Raw genomic sequence first — 18,453 nt, 5'->3', positions numbered from 1 at the left:
GCACAAAATGTCATCCGATCAAGATGAAATTTCTTGAGCGTCATCTCGGGATATATTGGTGGAGGAAAAAAAAATGATGACGTCATCGGTCACGTGGCTCGGCCGCCATATTTATTTTAACACAAAAATCATTAAAAGTCACTAAAAACACGTCATGGTGAGGGTCTGCAATGTCTGATCCTCTTTCTTGTTTTATTTTGTGTTGATGTGGGTTCAAGGTCCAGCACTGCTCTGTCTGGCAATCACGTAACTGCATCGTCACTTGTAATGCACGTAATATCTACCAAAATGAAACATTTCGGAAACGTTTTATAGCACAATAAGGGTGCCTATCACCGTCGTTTTGTATTATTCGTGGCTTTCTACAATTAAGCTGCATCAATTGTACAGTAAATGGCAGCCATGACGGTGTTGTTAGTGGCAGCGCATACGCTCGAGAGTTCAACACTGTAATACCTCTGTGACACCGATTTCATGTAAACTTTATTAGTTTGTCGTCATATACTTTACAATAATATATCTTCTGATACCTTAAATCTAGAAAACGGTATTTAAAATCGAAGGAAGTTTAATAACGAAAATAGGACGAGTTATGGAGAGAAGGTTTCGTTAACCGTCTCTTTGCAGCAGGCAGGGCTGTGAGTGTGAGTGTGGAGGTGTCGTGGAGCTGCAGTCTATCGTATCGGGTCAACAGCGCCTCCTTATCACGATGCAAAAATGACGAGGCGATGGAGGACGAAGTGAGGATCCGTGAGGAAAATTTCCACAATACAGTGCGGGAGAGTCTGGTGAGTGTTTGCGGCTCCCGCTCTCGTGGAGTCAAACTCAAGGCTCCGAGTTTCCCTCCAAACTTGTCTTATCATACTCTCCAATCAGGTCGTCCGAACACAGGCAAACCGGCGACGTTTCCCTCAAAACCTTATTTATCCTTACATTATTTAATTGCGGTTAATTGCTATTTCGAATTATTATGGCAAACACGTGTATTGACGTTTACTTTTTGCAGGAGTATGTAATTGTACGTGTGTACGTGAGGTTGTGTGTTTGTGCGTGTGGTTGTCATCTCTATGTGCAGGTTTCAGAAGGTGGAATGGAGTCTCATGTCAGTGTGTGTGTGTGTGTGTGTGTGTGTGTGTGTGTGTGTGTGTGTGTGTGTGTGTGTGTGTGTGTGTGTGTGTGTGTGTGTGTGTGTGTCAGTGTGTGTGTGTGTGTTACTGTGTGTGTGTCACTGTGTGTGTGTCACTGTGTGTGTGTGTGTGTGTGTGTGTGTGTGTGTGTGTGTCACTGTGTGTGTGTGTCACTGTGTGTGTGTGTCACTGTGTGTGTCACTGTGTGTGTCACTGTGTGTGTGTGTCTGTGTGTGTGTCACTGTGTGTGTGTGTGTGTCACTGTGTGCGTGTGTGTCACTGTGTGTACGTGTGTGTGTACGTGCGTGCGTGTACGTACGTGTGTGTGTGTGTGTGTGTGTGTGTGTGTGTGTACGTACGTGTGTGTGTGTACGTACGTACGTGTGTGTGTACGTATGTACACTATCAGTCAAAAGTTTTAGAACACCTCAATTTTTCCAGTTTTTATTGAAATTTACGCAGTTTAATGTCCAGTGAATAACCTGAAATGGTACAAAGGTAAGCAGTAAACTGCTCGAGGTTCAAAAAAAAGTTTAGGTTAGCAAAAACGGGAAAATAATGTAAATTGCACAGTTATATTGTAAAAAAGGCCTTCTTCAGGGAACAAGTAATGGGTTAACAACTTACAGCTGTTCTGCAGCAATGTAAGTAAATTAAGCCTTGAAAGTTGATGCAAACAATTCCTACAGGTGTCCCAACCTCTGCTGATTACAAACTCCCTGTCTGTATAAAAGCAGTTTTGGAACAGACCGTTATTACACCCTCTGAGGCATTATTTGGACAATATTGCACTGCAGGAAGTAGTAGATTGGACACTGGAGGAAACTGATGGGAAGAGGTGGCTTTGGGTCTGCCAAACAACAGAATCAGAAGACAAGTTTCTGAGAGTCAACAGCTTGCGTGATAGGTGGCTCACATGACAACAGTTTGCGTGAGAGGCGGCTCACATGACAACAGCTCCAAGCACAGCTTAACACTGGTCGAAGTAAGCAAGTCTCAGTTTCAACTGTGAGGAGAAGACTTCGAGCTGCAGGTTTGACAGGTCGAGTGGCAGTAAGAAAGCCATTGCTAAGTTGGCAAAATAAGAAAAAGAGGCTTGCCTGGGCCATGAAGCACCACCAGTGGTCTACTGGAGACTGGAAGAACGTCTTATGGACCGATGAATCAAAATTTGAAATCTTTGGTTCATCACGCAGGTTTTTTGTATGCCGTCGAGTAGGCGAAAGGATGGTTCCTCAGTGTGTGACACCAACTGTCAAACATGGAGGAGGAAGCGTGATGGTCTTGGGGCTCTTTTGCTGGATCCAGAGTCGGCGACTTGCACAGAGTGACGGGCACCCTGAACCAAAAGGGCTACCACAGCATTTTGCAGCGCCATGCAATAATAATAATAACTAGAACTGCCACTTTAAAACTGCTGGCAATGATGACCGGTTTACTCGCACCCACTTTTGATACAACCCCACTTTTGATACAACCCCACTTTTGATACAACACCACTTTTGATACAACCCCACTTTTGATACAACCCCACTTTTGATACAACCCCACTTTCATTGGTCATGCTTTGACACAACCCCCTGGGATACAACCCTGATAAACACACACACACACACACACACACACACACACACACACACACACACACACACACACATCCCACTCCCCCCACACGCACACCCCTCCACACATACACACACACACATCCCCCCACCCCATCCATTAAAAAAAATATTTTCGTTTAATTAACGTTATCTGCCACCCGTGGAAGAACGTCATGCCGTGGCATGACGTCATCCGTGGCCGTGTCGTATGTCAGCCTAAGAACGAAGTATCCCGTCGATCGAACTTGGTCAAATTTTTCATGATTGTCACCAAATTTGTTTTGGTATTTTGTTAACTCATCCGAGGCAATACGACAATTGAAATCCGATTTGAAATCGGAGCAAAATTGACGCCGCAAGGTCTGCCTGCACGCATGGATATTTTACCTGAGGAAGAATTCACTTTGGAAATGCGATCCATTTAAAATGTTAGATTTTGAATAACTTTGTCATTTTTCATCGGATTTCCACCAAATAAAGGTCACCATTGCTTGCAGATACCTCTCTTTCTCCTTAAAATTGAAGACAGGATGAACTTCAGAGCGAGAAATAAGCCGAGGCGGCGGAGAGTTTTGCAATGTTATTTTCCAATGTAAATGACAATATCATGTAGTTTTACGAAAATTCATCAGAATTTGTCCAGATTTGTTGCATTCAAATGTTAACACCCTCTAGCGACTGCCAAATCCGAAGACAATTTAATTTCGAGCTACCCTTAGCTCGTGAGGTGGTTATGTCACATGGCCTGGTCAAAAAAAAGAGTTGTGGTTCTTCTTCTTCAGGCAATAACAACTAGTTTCCAGACCGTACATCCAATCATCTTGAAATTTTGCACAATACTTCCGATTGATGAGAGCTGCATTGCATTAAAAATTCAAGTCGATCCATGCAGTGGTTCAAGAGTTACAAGCTTTTTAAAATTTAACTTCCATTATTTATTGCGGCCAAACCATGTGACTTATCAAAACGTCTCAAGTAACATTGAAACATCCCCCCATGAGGAACATTTGTGTAAAGTTTCCACTCGATATCTCCACAAATTATGGAGGTGATACCATTTCTAGTTTGAGCTTTAAAACGTCATAACTCTGAAACCATGTGTCGGATGACGTCGTGCTCGTTGACTTTTTTGTTCGTCATGGGTATGCGAATATGCATGCCAAGTTTGGGCTCGATCCGTTCAGCCGTTGCGGAGAAAAAGGGGTTTTTGTGTTTTTTTTCACGAAAAACAAGATGGCGGCCGAACCATGTGACATATGACTTCGAAATTTGTTGCATTCTGAGTTTTTTAAACTAAGCATCTGGGAAAAAAATCCCATTTTCGGGGGAGAAAATTTTTTGTTTGACGAATTCTAACCTCTTAACGTTAGCATTTTTAATATACTCGATACACATGTCTTTTGTTCCGATTGAATAGTTCTTTAGAATGAGCCATACCTCAAATTTTTCCATTGAGCCGTTTCGGAGATACAGAGGGGCAAAGTTGAATGTGTTTTACAAGATGGCGCCCATACCACGTGACCTATGACGTCATAATTAGCCTTAAAAAATTCTAGGAGCCAAGACGATCATTTCATGAAAATTTCCTTTCAATCCGACCAGCGGTTGCTGAGAACATTAATTATGAAGTTTTCGGAGGTGCAAAATAGGGCGTAAGAATAATAAGAAAAACTCGAGCAGTATAATAGGTTACTCTCCATTTCATGGAGAGTAAACCTAATAATAAAAATGCAATACCCTCTGGTATACGCCTAGTTGATCAGGGGTTCATCCCACAGCAAGATAATGACCCTAAACACACCTCCAGGCTATGTCAAAACTACCTTCGAGGAAAATAACAAGACGGTAGGCTTCAAATCATGGAATGGCCAGCACAGTCTCCAGACTTAAACCCCATCGAGGTGGTTTGGGATGAACTGGACAGAAGGGTGAAAGCAAAGCAACCTACAAGTGCAACACATTTGTGGGAACTTCTGCAACAGTGTTTGGAAGAACTTCCCGAACAATATTTGATTTCCATTGTAGAAAGAATGCCACGAGTGTGTTCGGCGGTTATATCTGCAAAAGATGGCTAACTTTGCTGAGTCAAACACTTAAATTAAATTTTGTTAAACAAAATGATTCTATGATTTCGTTTTATCTCCAATTGTTTATTTGTTTTATGCTTAATTTCAGAGTACATTGAGACATTAAACTGCCTAAATTTCAATAAAAACTTGAAAAATTGAGGTGTTCTAAAACGTGTGTGTGTGTGTGTGTGTGTGTGTGTGTGTGTGTGTGTGTGTGTGTGTGTGTGTGTGTGTGTGTGTGTGTGTGTGTGTGTGTGTGTGTGTGTGTGTGTGTGTGTGTGTGTGTGTGTGTGTGTGTGTGTGTGTGTGTGTGTGTGTGTGTGTGTTGCAAATGGGGAATCTGCGAACGCCACGGATGGAAACCCTTCATTTCCTCATTCTGCTTTAAACACAACATCTCTATAGTTTTATTCCAAACGGCATCATTATAATCACAAATTCATGTACCATAGTATTGTTATGTCGGTGGGGTAGTGACATATATAGATTTAGGTAGATCTGCATAGGTAGGTGCTCCGATGATCGTGGGTAGCAAGAACCACTTCAATGTACAGTAAGTCAGGGACCTGTCTAGCCTGAATGTCAGATTAAGGTGTATCTTCGTCCCCATTATGAGGAATGGGGCATGTTATTTAGAATAGGGATTATGCTAATTCTCCTGTGTCAGACCTGGTGATCATTCCTTTGTCCTGTATGGCAACGTACCATAGACATTAGTTAGGCCCATTAGTTACACCACACACACTACTTAAATTCCCCTCCACCACAATAACAATAAAACTTACCGGAAGAACAGTCAGGAAGCGGCCGCACATTACGCAGGCATGGCGATGAAACATCGAGTAAGCCAGGCAATAGACACCACAGACGAGGCAGGATGAAGCTTGTGATTGGTCAAGGCATGGGCAAGAAGCTAGCCACTGATTGGTGGAAGGAAAGTGAAGGACACAACAGACTGGTTGGCCACCGACCGTTGGCATGAGAAGAAGGGCGTGAAGGACTCGGCCAATGGGAAGGGACAGGTGAGGTGCGATAAGACCATTCGAGAGGGCAAGAAGCGACACACTGATTGGCGGGGAGAGAGAGCGGACGTCACGAGATGGCTGATAAAATGACTCGCAAGCCGGCATTTTGCCTTTCTGGTTCTGGTTCATCTCGTTATTGGACTGCCTCTTGCTCTGGAGCCTGCCTACGAGTGTGTGTGGACGATATGAGTTCTGCACCTCGGCGCAAGTGGTTGCGTGCCACCTCGTCTCCTCGTTCCCCTGTTTGTTTGGCATCTGGGATTGCAACAGCCGACGGAAGAGGTGGCGCGTGGACGAGAGTACGAGCGCTGCGGCGTGTGAAGACGTCGAGGCCTGTTTCGCGCCAACGGCAGAGAAGTTCCCGTCTACACCGGTGCCGCGTCCAGACTGCGTGCTCGAGTTGGCGATGTTGACGAGGACACACACTGCAGATAGAGATAAGCTCGCACCACACAAAACACAACGGTTCTTTTTGATATATCCTCCTTCGTCTTGGTTACGTCCCGTGTGGGAGCGCTCCGATTTAGGATCATATTTATTTACCGTCACGTTCTTTGTTCTCGGGGTCTGGCAATAAAGCCGTGTTATTGTTGTACATTCAAAATCGGTGTTCATAAGTTTAATTTCCTGCAGGTTTGAAGGCTGCTAGGGTATCTCGTCAGGTAAAGCTCCCGCTTCTTCTTCTTCTTCTCGCCCCCCCCGCCCCCCCCCCCCCCCCCGCACATATATAGTGAGTCCGTATTTGATAACGCCTCAAAGTAAGCTCAATTGGTCATCCGTGGGTGCTCCGTCTTAATAGAGCCATCCACAGGCCAATATTAATATATCAAAATAGAATGTTAAATCACGAATGTATTTTGATATCACCAAATCAACGAACCGTCATCGTCATCTTGTTCACTTCCAGATCGGCAGCAGCTCCATAATGATGGTATTTCAAAGTCATGATTTTATTGAGGAATTTATTAAACCTACCTACGTTACAACATCCTCTGGGACCCCAAAACATTCCACAGAAGGTGTGAGAAGGTGTGGTGGGGCTAGTCCCAAAACAGGGAGTAGTTTTGGGATGGATGGATGGACAGACAGACTGGACAGACACCCGTTTTATATTATAGATGTTTCCTGTATAGTGCATACATGATTTCTACCTTGTGGGGTTGGCCGAAAAGTCTATCTGGCCATTGTATTTCATGAACTGCCTGGAGAGGCTTGACGTTCAGCTATGACAGGGATTCGTAAAAAAAACAAGCGTTATGCCTAGGTCCCCCGTCGGGGAAGTGATGTGAGTTGACAAAGTGGAAGACGCAGAAAACATGCTATGATATGATATTTCGCTCACAAGGTTCAGACATACATGGAGGCGGCCATCTTGGATTTTGACGTGGCGACCCAATTTTCAATAGCGTTCTTCCTTATGCCTAGATACACCCACACACCAGATTAGAAGTTGGTACTTCGCTTATTTTTCAAGATATTCTGCTCACAAGGTTCAGGCATACATGTCGGTGGCCATCTTGGATTTTGATGTGGCGACCCAATTTTCAATGGCGTTGTTCCTTGTGCCTAGATACACCCACACACCAGATTAGAAGTTAGTAGTTCGTTTATTTTTCAAGATATTTCGCTCACAAGGTTCAGACATATATATGCTGGTGGCCATCTTGGATTTTGATGTGGCGACCCAATTTTCAATAGCGTTCTTCCTTGTGCCTAGATACACCCACACACCAGATTAGAAGTTAGTAGTTCGTTTATTTTTCAAGATATTTCGCTCACAAGGTTCAGACATATATATGCTGGTGGCCATCTTGGATTTTGACGTGGCGACCCAATTTTCAATAGGGTTCTTCCTTATGCCTAGTCTATACACCCACACACCAGATTAGAAGTTGGTACTTCGCTTATTTTTCAAGATATTTCGCTCAAGGTTCAGACATATATATGGTGGCGGCCATCTTGGATTTTGACGTGGCGACCCAATTTTCAATAGCGTTCTTCCTTGTGCCTAGATACACCCACACACCAGATTAGAAGTTGGTACTTCGCTTGATTTTCAAGATATTTAGCTCACAAGGTTCAGACATATATATGGTGGCGGCCATCTTGTATTTTGACGTGGTGACCCAATTTTCAATAGGTTTCTTCCTTATGCCTAGGTACACTCACACACCAGATTAGAAGTTGGTACTTCGCTTATTTTTCAAGATATTCCGCTCACAAGGTTCAGACATATATATGGTGGTGGCCATCTTGGATTTTGACGTGGGTTGCACCCACACACCAAATTCGAATGCGGTCCTTCGCTTACGCACGCCCGCATGCACGCATGGACGGACGGACGGACGGACGGGAAAACCATAGTCCCCCTTTCGCTCCGCGGGGGACAAAAATTCAGGGTGCCGGCGATAACTCACCTACTCTTCTTAAAAAGACATTACCTTTTTTCTTTCCTACTAGGGCATGCCCGTACTATATATATATATCTAAAATTATATCCCCCCCCTCTATTTACATGAAATGGTTTGGTCCAAAGCGAACGGCTTGCGAGTGGTGACAATCCCCCCCCTCTATTTACATGCAATGGTTCGGTCCAAAGCGAACGGCTTCCGGAGTTTGGTAAAGAAATCGCCATCGCGTACACAAACGCGCAGGAAAGCGAATGAATCGCAAATTCGTTTTTATTAGTTGTAAAACATAGTTTAACGCCAACATAGTTTGCAAACGTGAAATAAATGAATACGCTCTCAAATGTGCCATCCGAGGCAGAGTGTGCCCGCCACGTTCGGCACACGCGATCGTTCGCTGCTCTCTGATTGGTTGAATCGTTTTTTGGACATAGCTCGGTAAGTAATTGTCCGATTAATATGAAACCTTGAAAAGGCACATCCTCGGGTCCCCAGCAATATACCTGGCAAGTTAAAAGTATATCGGACCCGTGGTTGTCGAGAAACAGCGGTCACAGACAGACAAACGTACAAACGTACAAACGTACAGAGATTACTGGAATTATAGATAGATTACTTTTCCTATTACTACGCACGCACGCACGCACGCACACACACACACACACACACACACACACACACACACACACACACACACACACACACACACGCCAGTTTTAGTCGGATTAAACTCCACATTGGCACAATCTCCTGACAAGGTATCCCAGAACGCATGTCATGTGACAACATCCATGGAAGCTTCCCATCCAAGTTGCAACACTATGGTTCTCTGTTGAGATTGCTGCGATCGGTGTGTCTGAGCCAATACGTTGTATGCATTATCAGGATTTTGAAAAGCAAACCAGTTTGATGCTTTAAATTAAAGGGTAAGAAAACAAGGGTTTGTTTGTACAAAAGCATGGCATGTACTGACTCATTCCGCCAGGCATGCCGGGAATCCTTCAATAGTCTCATGTGTGAGCCGAATGGCTATCGAAGTTTTGTCAGAACAGAATGAAGCTAGTGAAGGATACTTCAACCTTTGCATGAAATTAGAGACGTTATTTGTGCTTGTTCGAGTTTATTCGAGAGGAGCCCCTTCTTCAAAGCGGAGCCCCCTTTGTGAAGACCTGTATAAATGATCATGTTCACTTGCCGATTAAGTCAAGTTGGTGGGTTGAGCATATTTTGAACCGGGTATGCTATATAGAGTGAAAGGTAGACAATGTGATGGCACAAGAAGCCTACGTTGTCTGTATTAGATGTTTTAGATGGGCGTTTTACATTTGTGGCCGGCAGGGTGGCCTCGACGTATGCCCACTCGCCTCTAAGCTCCCTGCCTGTGTTTGAATCCCGACACGGATATAAACTGTCATCCCAGTGTTTCACAGCTTGGGTGATTCATCAATGCCTGCCATCTCTCGGATGGACGTTAAAGTGGGTGTCCCATCTACCGGCAATAGGTAGTGGGGGTTCATGATCCCACAGTGTCCTTCACGAAGAGTAGGCGAGATATCGCCCGCAACCTGAACAAACTACAAATTCCTGCCGTGACTTCCTTTGGCGGAGTGGTGACCCAACGAGCAACCCGAGCCATATAAACTGCATCGACACCACCGGTGCTCTGTATATATAGAGCATGCTTCATGATCTGATCTGATCTTAAAATTGAGTAACCCCCGATACAATATGCAGCAATTAAAAGATAAAGTTGTATCATTATCCATGTGTGCCATTATATTTCCATTATTGAGGCAGAACATGCATTTGGAGCACGTACCATTTTTAATGTAGTTCGTATGACTCGGCCGGGGTTTGCATTTGAACTACTGACCTCCCAGATTCAGAGTTGTCGTTCTAACCATTGTGTGCTTTTGTTTATATATTTTTTGTGTAAATCTCTGGAAATTATCCTGAGTGTAATACAGTTTGCATACATCCTGTAACTGCAATACGCATACTTCGTATTTACTATTACTTGTTATTACGCCAATAAATCAAGTATTCTCTAATAGCAGTTATTACGGAGAGAGAACTTTTAAAAGACTCGCCCTGGATACTTCTTTTAAATTTGTAATGTGTTCGTTCATCTGATCTGATTACTATCGACTGGATTGCAAGGAACACCATATCAGATAGACCGAGAGACATCTGGCGGGCCCTTTCCACCCAACTTGAAGATCTGGACTTTGCTGATGATTTGAGCTGTTTTGTCATCAAGGAACACGAATTTGCAAGACAAAACTGACAGACTAGCTAGCTTTGCCAAGCCAGGTCTTAATATTAATACCACCAAGACCAAGTTGATGAACATCAACACCGCACCTTCTGCATCCATTACTGTAGACTGAGAAGCCCTAGAGACTGTAGATGAGTTTACATACCTCGGCAGTCTCATCAGCAAAGACAATGGAAAGAAGAAAGACATCAAGGCAAGACTCCGCAAGGCTTGTAATGCATTTGCTCAGCTTCATTCTATCAGGAAATCGAAGTAATACAGCCTGAAGACAAAGATAAGACTTTACAACAGCAATGCCAAGTCTGTTCTTCTGTATAGCTCTGAGTGCTGGCGAGAAGTCAAATTGAGCGAGGTGGAATCTTTCCACAATGGATGCCTTAGGAAAGTCTGCCGCATCTTCTGACCTAATAAGATATCCAACAAAGACTTGCATGAAAAAACCGGTTGCCGCAGCATTGCCCTTAAAATTAGGTGTCGCCGCCTCCAATGGCTTGGCCACGTGCTTAGAATGTCCCCTGACCGAATCCCCAATGTTGCTTTAGGACGGACACCGCCAGGAAGGAGGAAACCAGGCAGGCCAAAAACAACTTGGTTTAAGACTATGGTGTCGGATCTGGAGGAGATGGGCCTATCGTGGTGTGAGGCACAGAATGTAGCTCAGGATAGAGATCAATGGTGAAAGCCTGTGGCAACCTTATGTCCTATTGGGACGAAGAGGATAAGTAAGTAAGTAGTCATCTAATCTGCTTAAAGTCGTGGCTGTAAAATCTGGTACCTCTAAGTATTAAACAGAGACAGCACATTTCAATTTTATCACATGATCTGTTTTTATCTGAAGTCCCAAAGGTTCCAATTACTTAAATCACAAACGCCGCTTCAACGATGGGATGCTGAAACCAAATTTGAAGCCATGGCCAATTAAGGGATCCCCACCACCCTAAGTAGGGGAATATCATGCCAACCTCATGCAAAATGTGCAACAGGTCATCAAGGACAAACTCTGAGGGATGTTGACCAAAAGTGTGTTCTTCCTTCACCACACGTGCAAGGCCCTTGTTACACAGTCATTTGTGAAGCCCTTGGCTTGGAGCAGCTGCACGACCACCAGCCCCCAGCCCCCTCCCTCCTTCCTTGCAGCTCAGACCTGGCTCCAGTGACCAGTATCTGTCCAACAGTTTGAAATGCCATGCACGTGGCCGCCGATTCACCAACAGCGAGGAACTGACTTGAGCAAGTGGGAAAACGTTTATGCTTTCTGGCATAGATAGTTTGAAGGACAAATTGAGCAAATGCGTTGAAGTCGAAGCGACGCTATATTGAAAAAGCAAAACTAAAATTTAGGACTACTTTGAGTAGCTCTTTCATACAAATTTTTAAACGGCATTTGTAATTCCATTTTTCGTCATCCTGTCAGTTCAAAATGCTGGTTTATTGAACATAAACAAACCGAATAGTAGGTATGGCAGTGTGCCTCAAGTAGATCTATGGAGCACTGCATGGGAATAAAAAAATACAGTACAATAAATGAAGAGACAGTTAAAAAAGTGAGTTTAGTCGAAGAAACGATACCGTCGTTGATCATTTTAGCAGACAATGTAATAAGCACCTGCAGGCAGAGTGCATAAAAGAGCATAAATGGCCAGGTAAGCAGGATTTGCACTACAATGGGTCTACCACTTTGGCTACATCTGTCTCATATCGATATTTTAAAATACTTGTGGAATGCTTTCTTTTTCTTCTTTGATATGCAGCACATGGCCATGCACGGCATCCTTTGTTGGGGGCACAGCTGTGACGCTGATGCAGTTCCCCCTGAAGGTTAGAGTAGGAACCTGGAATTTGGTCAGGATACCGGCTATGGCTCACTTCCTCTTCATGAAGGAACCATGGAATATTTAATGTCCAACACCTAATGCTAGCTGACGGGACGCCAAGTTTAACATCCGTCTGAGGGACGAACACATATTGATGCCTTGCCCTGTCTGAGACACCCGCATGACAGTTTATTGCTTGGTCAAGTTGCAAACCTGTAGCTAGACAGCTCAGAGGTGAGTGTGCGTACCAAGAGGCTATCCTGTCAGCCCTTGGATTCCAGCAATTGATCTCTGTTCTCTCTTGAGGGAATGCTAAAACCTGAATTTCAGGCAATTGTGCCACAAGGATTGAGCATTATATATTTGCTTGGAAACCATTCGTTTGACTATTCTTTTGGCTCAATATAGAACAATTGGTCAGGTTTCAGAGGGTGGAACAGAGCCCTCCCAGGTCTCGAAGTGTGTGTGTGTGTGTGTGTGTGTGTGTGTGTGTGTGTGTGTGTGTGTGTGTGTGTGTGTGTGTGTGTGTGTGTGTGTGTGTGTGTGTGTGTGTGTGTGTGTGTCATAAAAAAAACCACATTACATCCCGCCTCCCCCTTAGGTCGCATCTTGGATGCTATTGAGCTCGTCCCCGAACTTAGCGTCAGAAAATGTTGGAAGGACTTCAACATCGCGCACTGTATCAGCACCATCAAGGACCTTCGACAAGGTCAAAGCCTCCAGCATCAACGCTTGCTGGCACAATCTATGGCCACAGATAGTCGATAACTTCAGAGGCTTTCCCACCACCACGGAGAGAGGCGGCAAATTGCCGGGTTAACACGAGAGGTGGGATAGGAAGGCTTCGACGACGTGCACCTTGAGGAATTGGAGGAGCTCATCGCCTCGCATGGTGAGGTGTTGACTGAGGAGCAGCTGGAGGCCATCATTAAGGCTTCTGATGAGTAGGAGGGTAGTGAAGAGGAGGAAGAGGTGGCGAGGCTCAACCTGACTGTCAGTCGCTTGGATATGAGGTCAGTCGCTGACAGGTTGCAATATGCCGACCCGGTGATGGAGAGATACCTCCGCTCAAGAGGGGGTTGGGTGATGTTTTACTGCCGTGCAAAGAGCTGCACAGAAACCTGCGGCACTCGGGAAAGCAGCTCGAGATCACCCATTTTTTGTTTTTCGCCCCGCTCCTCCACATCAACACCTTCAGCGCCCTCGCCTGCATCCCCTTCGGTGCATGGCTCATCAGCACTCTTACCTGCGTCCTCTTCAGAGGAGTTAATTGAGTTTACTGGATTGTAAAGCAGCATCATCATCATTATCATCATCTTCATCAAAAGTTACTTCGTACTGTACATAGCATATCTTCAATAAAAATTGGAAACAGTACCTGCTGTTGTTCGTTTATTTGTAAGAATTTTAAATGAAACTGTAATGATGTGCATTCATGTTCTTAAAATTTAAAATTTTTCCCCTTTGACTCATGAACAGCTGAGAACTGATCCCCCCCTTTCCCATTGAAACATTGCCCCGACATTCGTGGATTCTACATTCACGACATTTTTTGGGATCATATCCCCCGCGAATATCGAGGTTCTACAGTATTTTTCTGGTCTTCATCAATGATCTCTCCGACTCTCTTGAAAATCCTCTCTATCTCTTTGCTGACGACTCCACTCTCTGCCACTCCATTCCTCATCCCTCAGATCGGCAGTCTGCAGCCTCCTCACTCTCTGCAGACCTGGACAAAATCACTGACTGGACAAACAAGTAGAACATGTCTTTCAATCCTGACAAATCTCACACTCTTACGATGTCTCTCCGAAAAGACCGACTGGACAACCCTCCCATCCACTTTCTGAATAATCCTCTCCAAGAAGTTCTGTCACTCAAGCTTTTGGGTCTCACTATCTGCCATGATCTTTCCTGGGAAAACCACATTTCAAATCTGGCCTCCAAAGTCAGTTGCCGACTGGGCATCCTCCGGGCATCCTCCGGCATCTGAGCTCCTCACCACATACAAGGCTTTCATCCGCAGCTCAATGGAATACTGCTCTCCCCTATGGGCTGGTGCTCCTGCCTCACACCTAGGTCGTCTTCACGCTGTTGAAACCAAAGCGTTCAGAATCATTGGAATCTCCCGTGATGAAGCTACCTCCGAGGGCCTTTCACTTACTCACCGCAGGCAGGTTGGTGGTCTTTCTGTCTTCTACCGACTCCTCTCCGGCCTTGCTCCTCCAGCTCTCTCTGGGCTCTGTCCCCCAAATGTTCCTAAAGGTCGCACAAGATCTGCCTGCAACCCTCTTATGGTTAAACTGCCAAAATCAAGACTCTCTGCTCACCTTCACTCTTTCATTCCTCTTTTCTCCCGCCTCTGGAACAAACTCCCCCACTCCCTTCATTCCCACTCCTCCCTCCAGGTCTTTAAAACAGCTGTTCACCACCATCTCTTATCTTCCTCCATCCAAAACCTTGATCTTTTCTACCCCCGCTAATTTCTACCCCCGCTAATTTTTCTACCCCCGCTAATTTCACCCCAAATCCTCTTTTTTGAAATACCAACTTCTTTCCTGGAAGTCCTTGGTGTCCTTGTGTTTATACTTCTCCCACCCTCCACCCCCTCCCACGCCGCCTCCCCCCAAGCCCTCTCCCTCCCACACATTCCTGATGTTCCTCACAAATGTTGTGTTTCTGTGCTTCCCCTTCTCTCCCCATCTTGTCTACCTCTCCCCTTTTTATATACTTTGTTTGTTTGTCTGTTTGATTTGTTTGTGTGATAAATGTTAGCTCTTTCACGAGCCTTGATTATGTATACAAAAAAATAAAAATATGTGTTTTTAAAACCAACAATTCAATATAGAACTAAAATCACTAAAACTGCTGCTTTCAGCTACATTTGAATCCACAGCGTATTGGTCCGAGAGCTAGGTGGATTTTATTTGACATGGAAACTACAAAAGCTTTGTCATGCTGGTGTGGTACAGGTAGCTTACCTGACCCCAGAAAGCCAATTCTTAAGTGCAGCTAGCGGTGGGTGGGGTAGGGGGCGCCACTCAAAGTACCCCCCAGATTGGTTTTATTTGACATAGAGACTACAAGACCAACTCATATGCCAAGTGGTAGGGTGATCTCCACCGACTACAAATCTGCAACTTAAGAAGAAAATTTCTGGTGGGGAGGTCACTTAAGAACAACATTAATTAGTGCTAATTAGGCCTTTATTTGACATATAAGCTACAAAACTGAAATCACATACAACATGTAGAGAATGGTCCCCTCATCAATAAACAACAACTTAAGAACAGAATATGTGGTGGTAAGGTCACTTAAGAAGAGGTCAAAGGTCACGGAATAGGGGTTTCCCGCTCTTAATTACTGTTTGATTACAACATGCCACATGATACACACATGGCGTTGTCATTGAAACCTATATCAGTGGAGCCTGAAGTGAGATACATGAGAAGCAGAAATTTTCCAATACCATTTCCTTTGATTTCAATCAGCGAAAACATTTTAAAATGCACCTATTTGACCCCCATGGCTAATAACACTGTTATTTGACATGTAAGCTACAAAACTAAACTGAAATCACATACAAAATGTAGAGAATGGTCCCCTCATCAATAAACCACAACTTAAGAACAGAATATGTGGTGGTAAGGTTACTTAAGAAGAGGTCAAAGGTCACGGAATAGGGGTTTTCTGCACTTGATTACATGAGAAACTTGTAAACTGTGAAGACAATGTAAAAGCTGTAACATTTATTATAACAATTTCTGCTAAATTAGTACAGGTAAAATTTCTTCTAAATTACTACAAGTAATTTCTTAGAATTGCCTGTACAAACTATACTTCAACAATTTCCGAGAAATTATATTTGAGGAATTCCCTGTCCAGCAATTTCCTGTAAATTATAAACTCCAAGGATTCCTCATCTAACATACTCGAAAATAATTCACCAAATTCCGAGAAATAATATTTGAAGGACCCCACCCACCGCTAGCTGCACTTAAGAATTGGCTTTCTGGGGTCAGGTAAGCTGCTGTACTACACCAGCATGACTAAGCTTTTGTAGTTTCCATGCCAAATAAAATCCACCCAGATCTTGGACTATTAGACCTGTCAGACATGTCAACGATTAACGACATACCTAATCTAATTTACATTATAATGCCCTTAAAGAGAGGTTTTGCGTTTCTGATTTCCACACAATCTGATAATAGGAGCATTATAATCGACACATGCAAAAACCTTCAGAGATCCATGTTTCATTTTCTCCATAAGAAATAACATGCCCCCAACTTTTGTTGATTTTCGAACCCACTAACATATGTCATTTTTTTATTTCAGGTGAGGCCTATGCTCGATTATGGAGCATGCTAGCGGGGTAGCTCCTGACCCTGGCAGGAAGTGTATCCTCCATGTGGGAAAAGCAGATGAGACCACTGGCAACATCGCACCCATCACTGAAGACCATTGGTCATCCATCATCAATGTAGCAGCAAGGAGGAGACAAAAACGAAATTTTGTCACATCCAAGTACTATACGATAATTCAGTCGCTGCCAGATGAATCCGACAGTAGCCATGGCTATCACGTGAACTGTTACAAAAACTTTACTGCCGTGCCACGTGATGATACAACAGAAAAAACCCAGACACATGCATCAAGTGAGAAGACCCTGCGTTCATCATGTGATTTTGCCCCGTCAACGTCTACCTCGGGTATTTTCCCACGCATTTGCCTGTTTTGCAAGAAAGCTAGGAAGAAGAAGGGTGGTAGAGAAGAACATCTTGGTGAATGTGAAACTCTCGAAGCTGAGATAAAAATAAAAACTGCTGCAGCTGATAAAAAGGACAACAGCCTTCTTGGACTGATCTCTGGTGTAGACTTTCGATGTAAAGAGGTTCGGTACCATCACAGTTGCAGAAGTACTTACCTTTCCAATGCACAGTCTCTCCATAGGCCTACTGCTATTGCAGGTAGCATTTCTTTGTTAGGTTTATATGCTTACATCGAGAAATCAGTTATATTTGGCAAAAGGCCTGAACTTCTTACATCCATCTTCACTCGGTACCAAGAGCTTTGTGAAGACGCCGGTGAGACTCCAATTTCTACAGCCAGAAATTTGGCAACAAACTTACAGAATAAATTTGGTGACATAATTAGGGTAGAGTGTAAAGATAGGGCTAGAAAGGCAGGGGCCATTGTTTATCCCACAGGTTTAGGTGAGCACCTTATCCATACAGCCTATGATTATGCAGCATCGCCTGAAGCTGTCATTCATAAGGCTGCCTTACTCTTGCGTAAAGCAATCAAACATGCACAAATCACACCTCTACCTGAACCTCCCACTCTGCAAAACCTGTATGAGGGTGAAGTTACTGTCCCAGATATGTTGATAGATTTCTTTCAGGTCTTGTACGGGGGCCCCAATCAAAACATGTACACTCCAAAACTCAAACGTCGTGCCTTGTCCTCAAGCCAGGATGCCTTATTCGTTACTCAAAGGGGGAAAGTAAAACCAGCCAAACAGATAATTCTCGGAATGGCAATCAAGTCTATGACTGGTAGCAGGAAGCTGATTGAAATGTTGAACAGATTTGGCCATGTTGTCAATTACCACACCATTGAGACACTGGAGACATCCTTAGGAGATGCCATTCAGAGTACGGAGCAGACCTGTCGGGAGGGAACCCTTCTTGATCAGGTGTTTGGTTTGGCGTTCGACAATTTTGATGAACTGTCTGAGACATTGTCAGGAGCCGACACTCTTCACGATACAATGGGTATCTTGTATCAAAATAAAGATGTGGTAGGGACAAGCAGACCCGTTAATCAAGTTGCGCCAACAACATCACAGCCAGAAAAAGTATCAAGAAAGAGAAAACTGCATGTTCGGGAACAGCCCCTTGAGCCATACCGTAAAAAACCCCGAATGGGCACATTTGATAATGAAACCACCGATGTTGACAACCGGCCTGCTAATCGGAAGCTAGCTCTAGACAAGGACCTTGCATGGATGATATGTCATGCCTTGCAGATGGCTAACATTCCCATGTGGGTAGGATTCAATGCTTTGATATGCCCAGACACAACTCCAGAACAAAATGTCTTGTATATGAAAAACTTGAACAAGC

General features: G+C 44.1%; 1 protein-coding gene across 1 annotated transcript in view; it reads left to right on the top strand.

The window, feature by feature from the left end:
• The first annotated feature begins 570 nt into the window (after positions 1 to 570).
• LOC137437522 (protein LMBR1L) overlaps positions 571 to 18,453 on the top strand; it is an 86,926-nt gene continuing 69,043 nt past the window's right edge. Inside the window, 1 exon segment of the mRNA XM_068131913.2 lies at positions 571 to 788. Within this exon segment, the coding sequence (XP_067988014.2) occupies positions 729 to 788 (60 nt within the window). The 5' untranslated portion in view covers positions 571 to 728.

The sequence above is a fragment of the Myxine glutinosa genome, chromosome 12, assembly GCF_964187855.1.
Source record: "Myxine glutinosa chromosome 12, kmMyxGlut1.1, whole genome shotgun sequence".
NCBI lineage: Eukaryota > Metazoa > Chordata > Myxini > Myxiniformes > Myxinidae > Myxine > Myxine glutinosa.
This window is presented reverse-complemented; position numbering and strand designations above follow the sequence as displayed.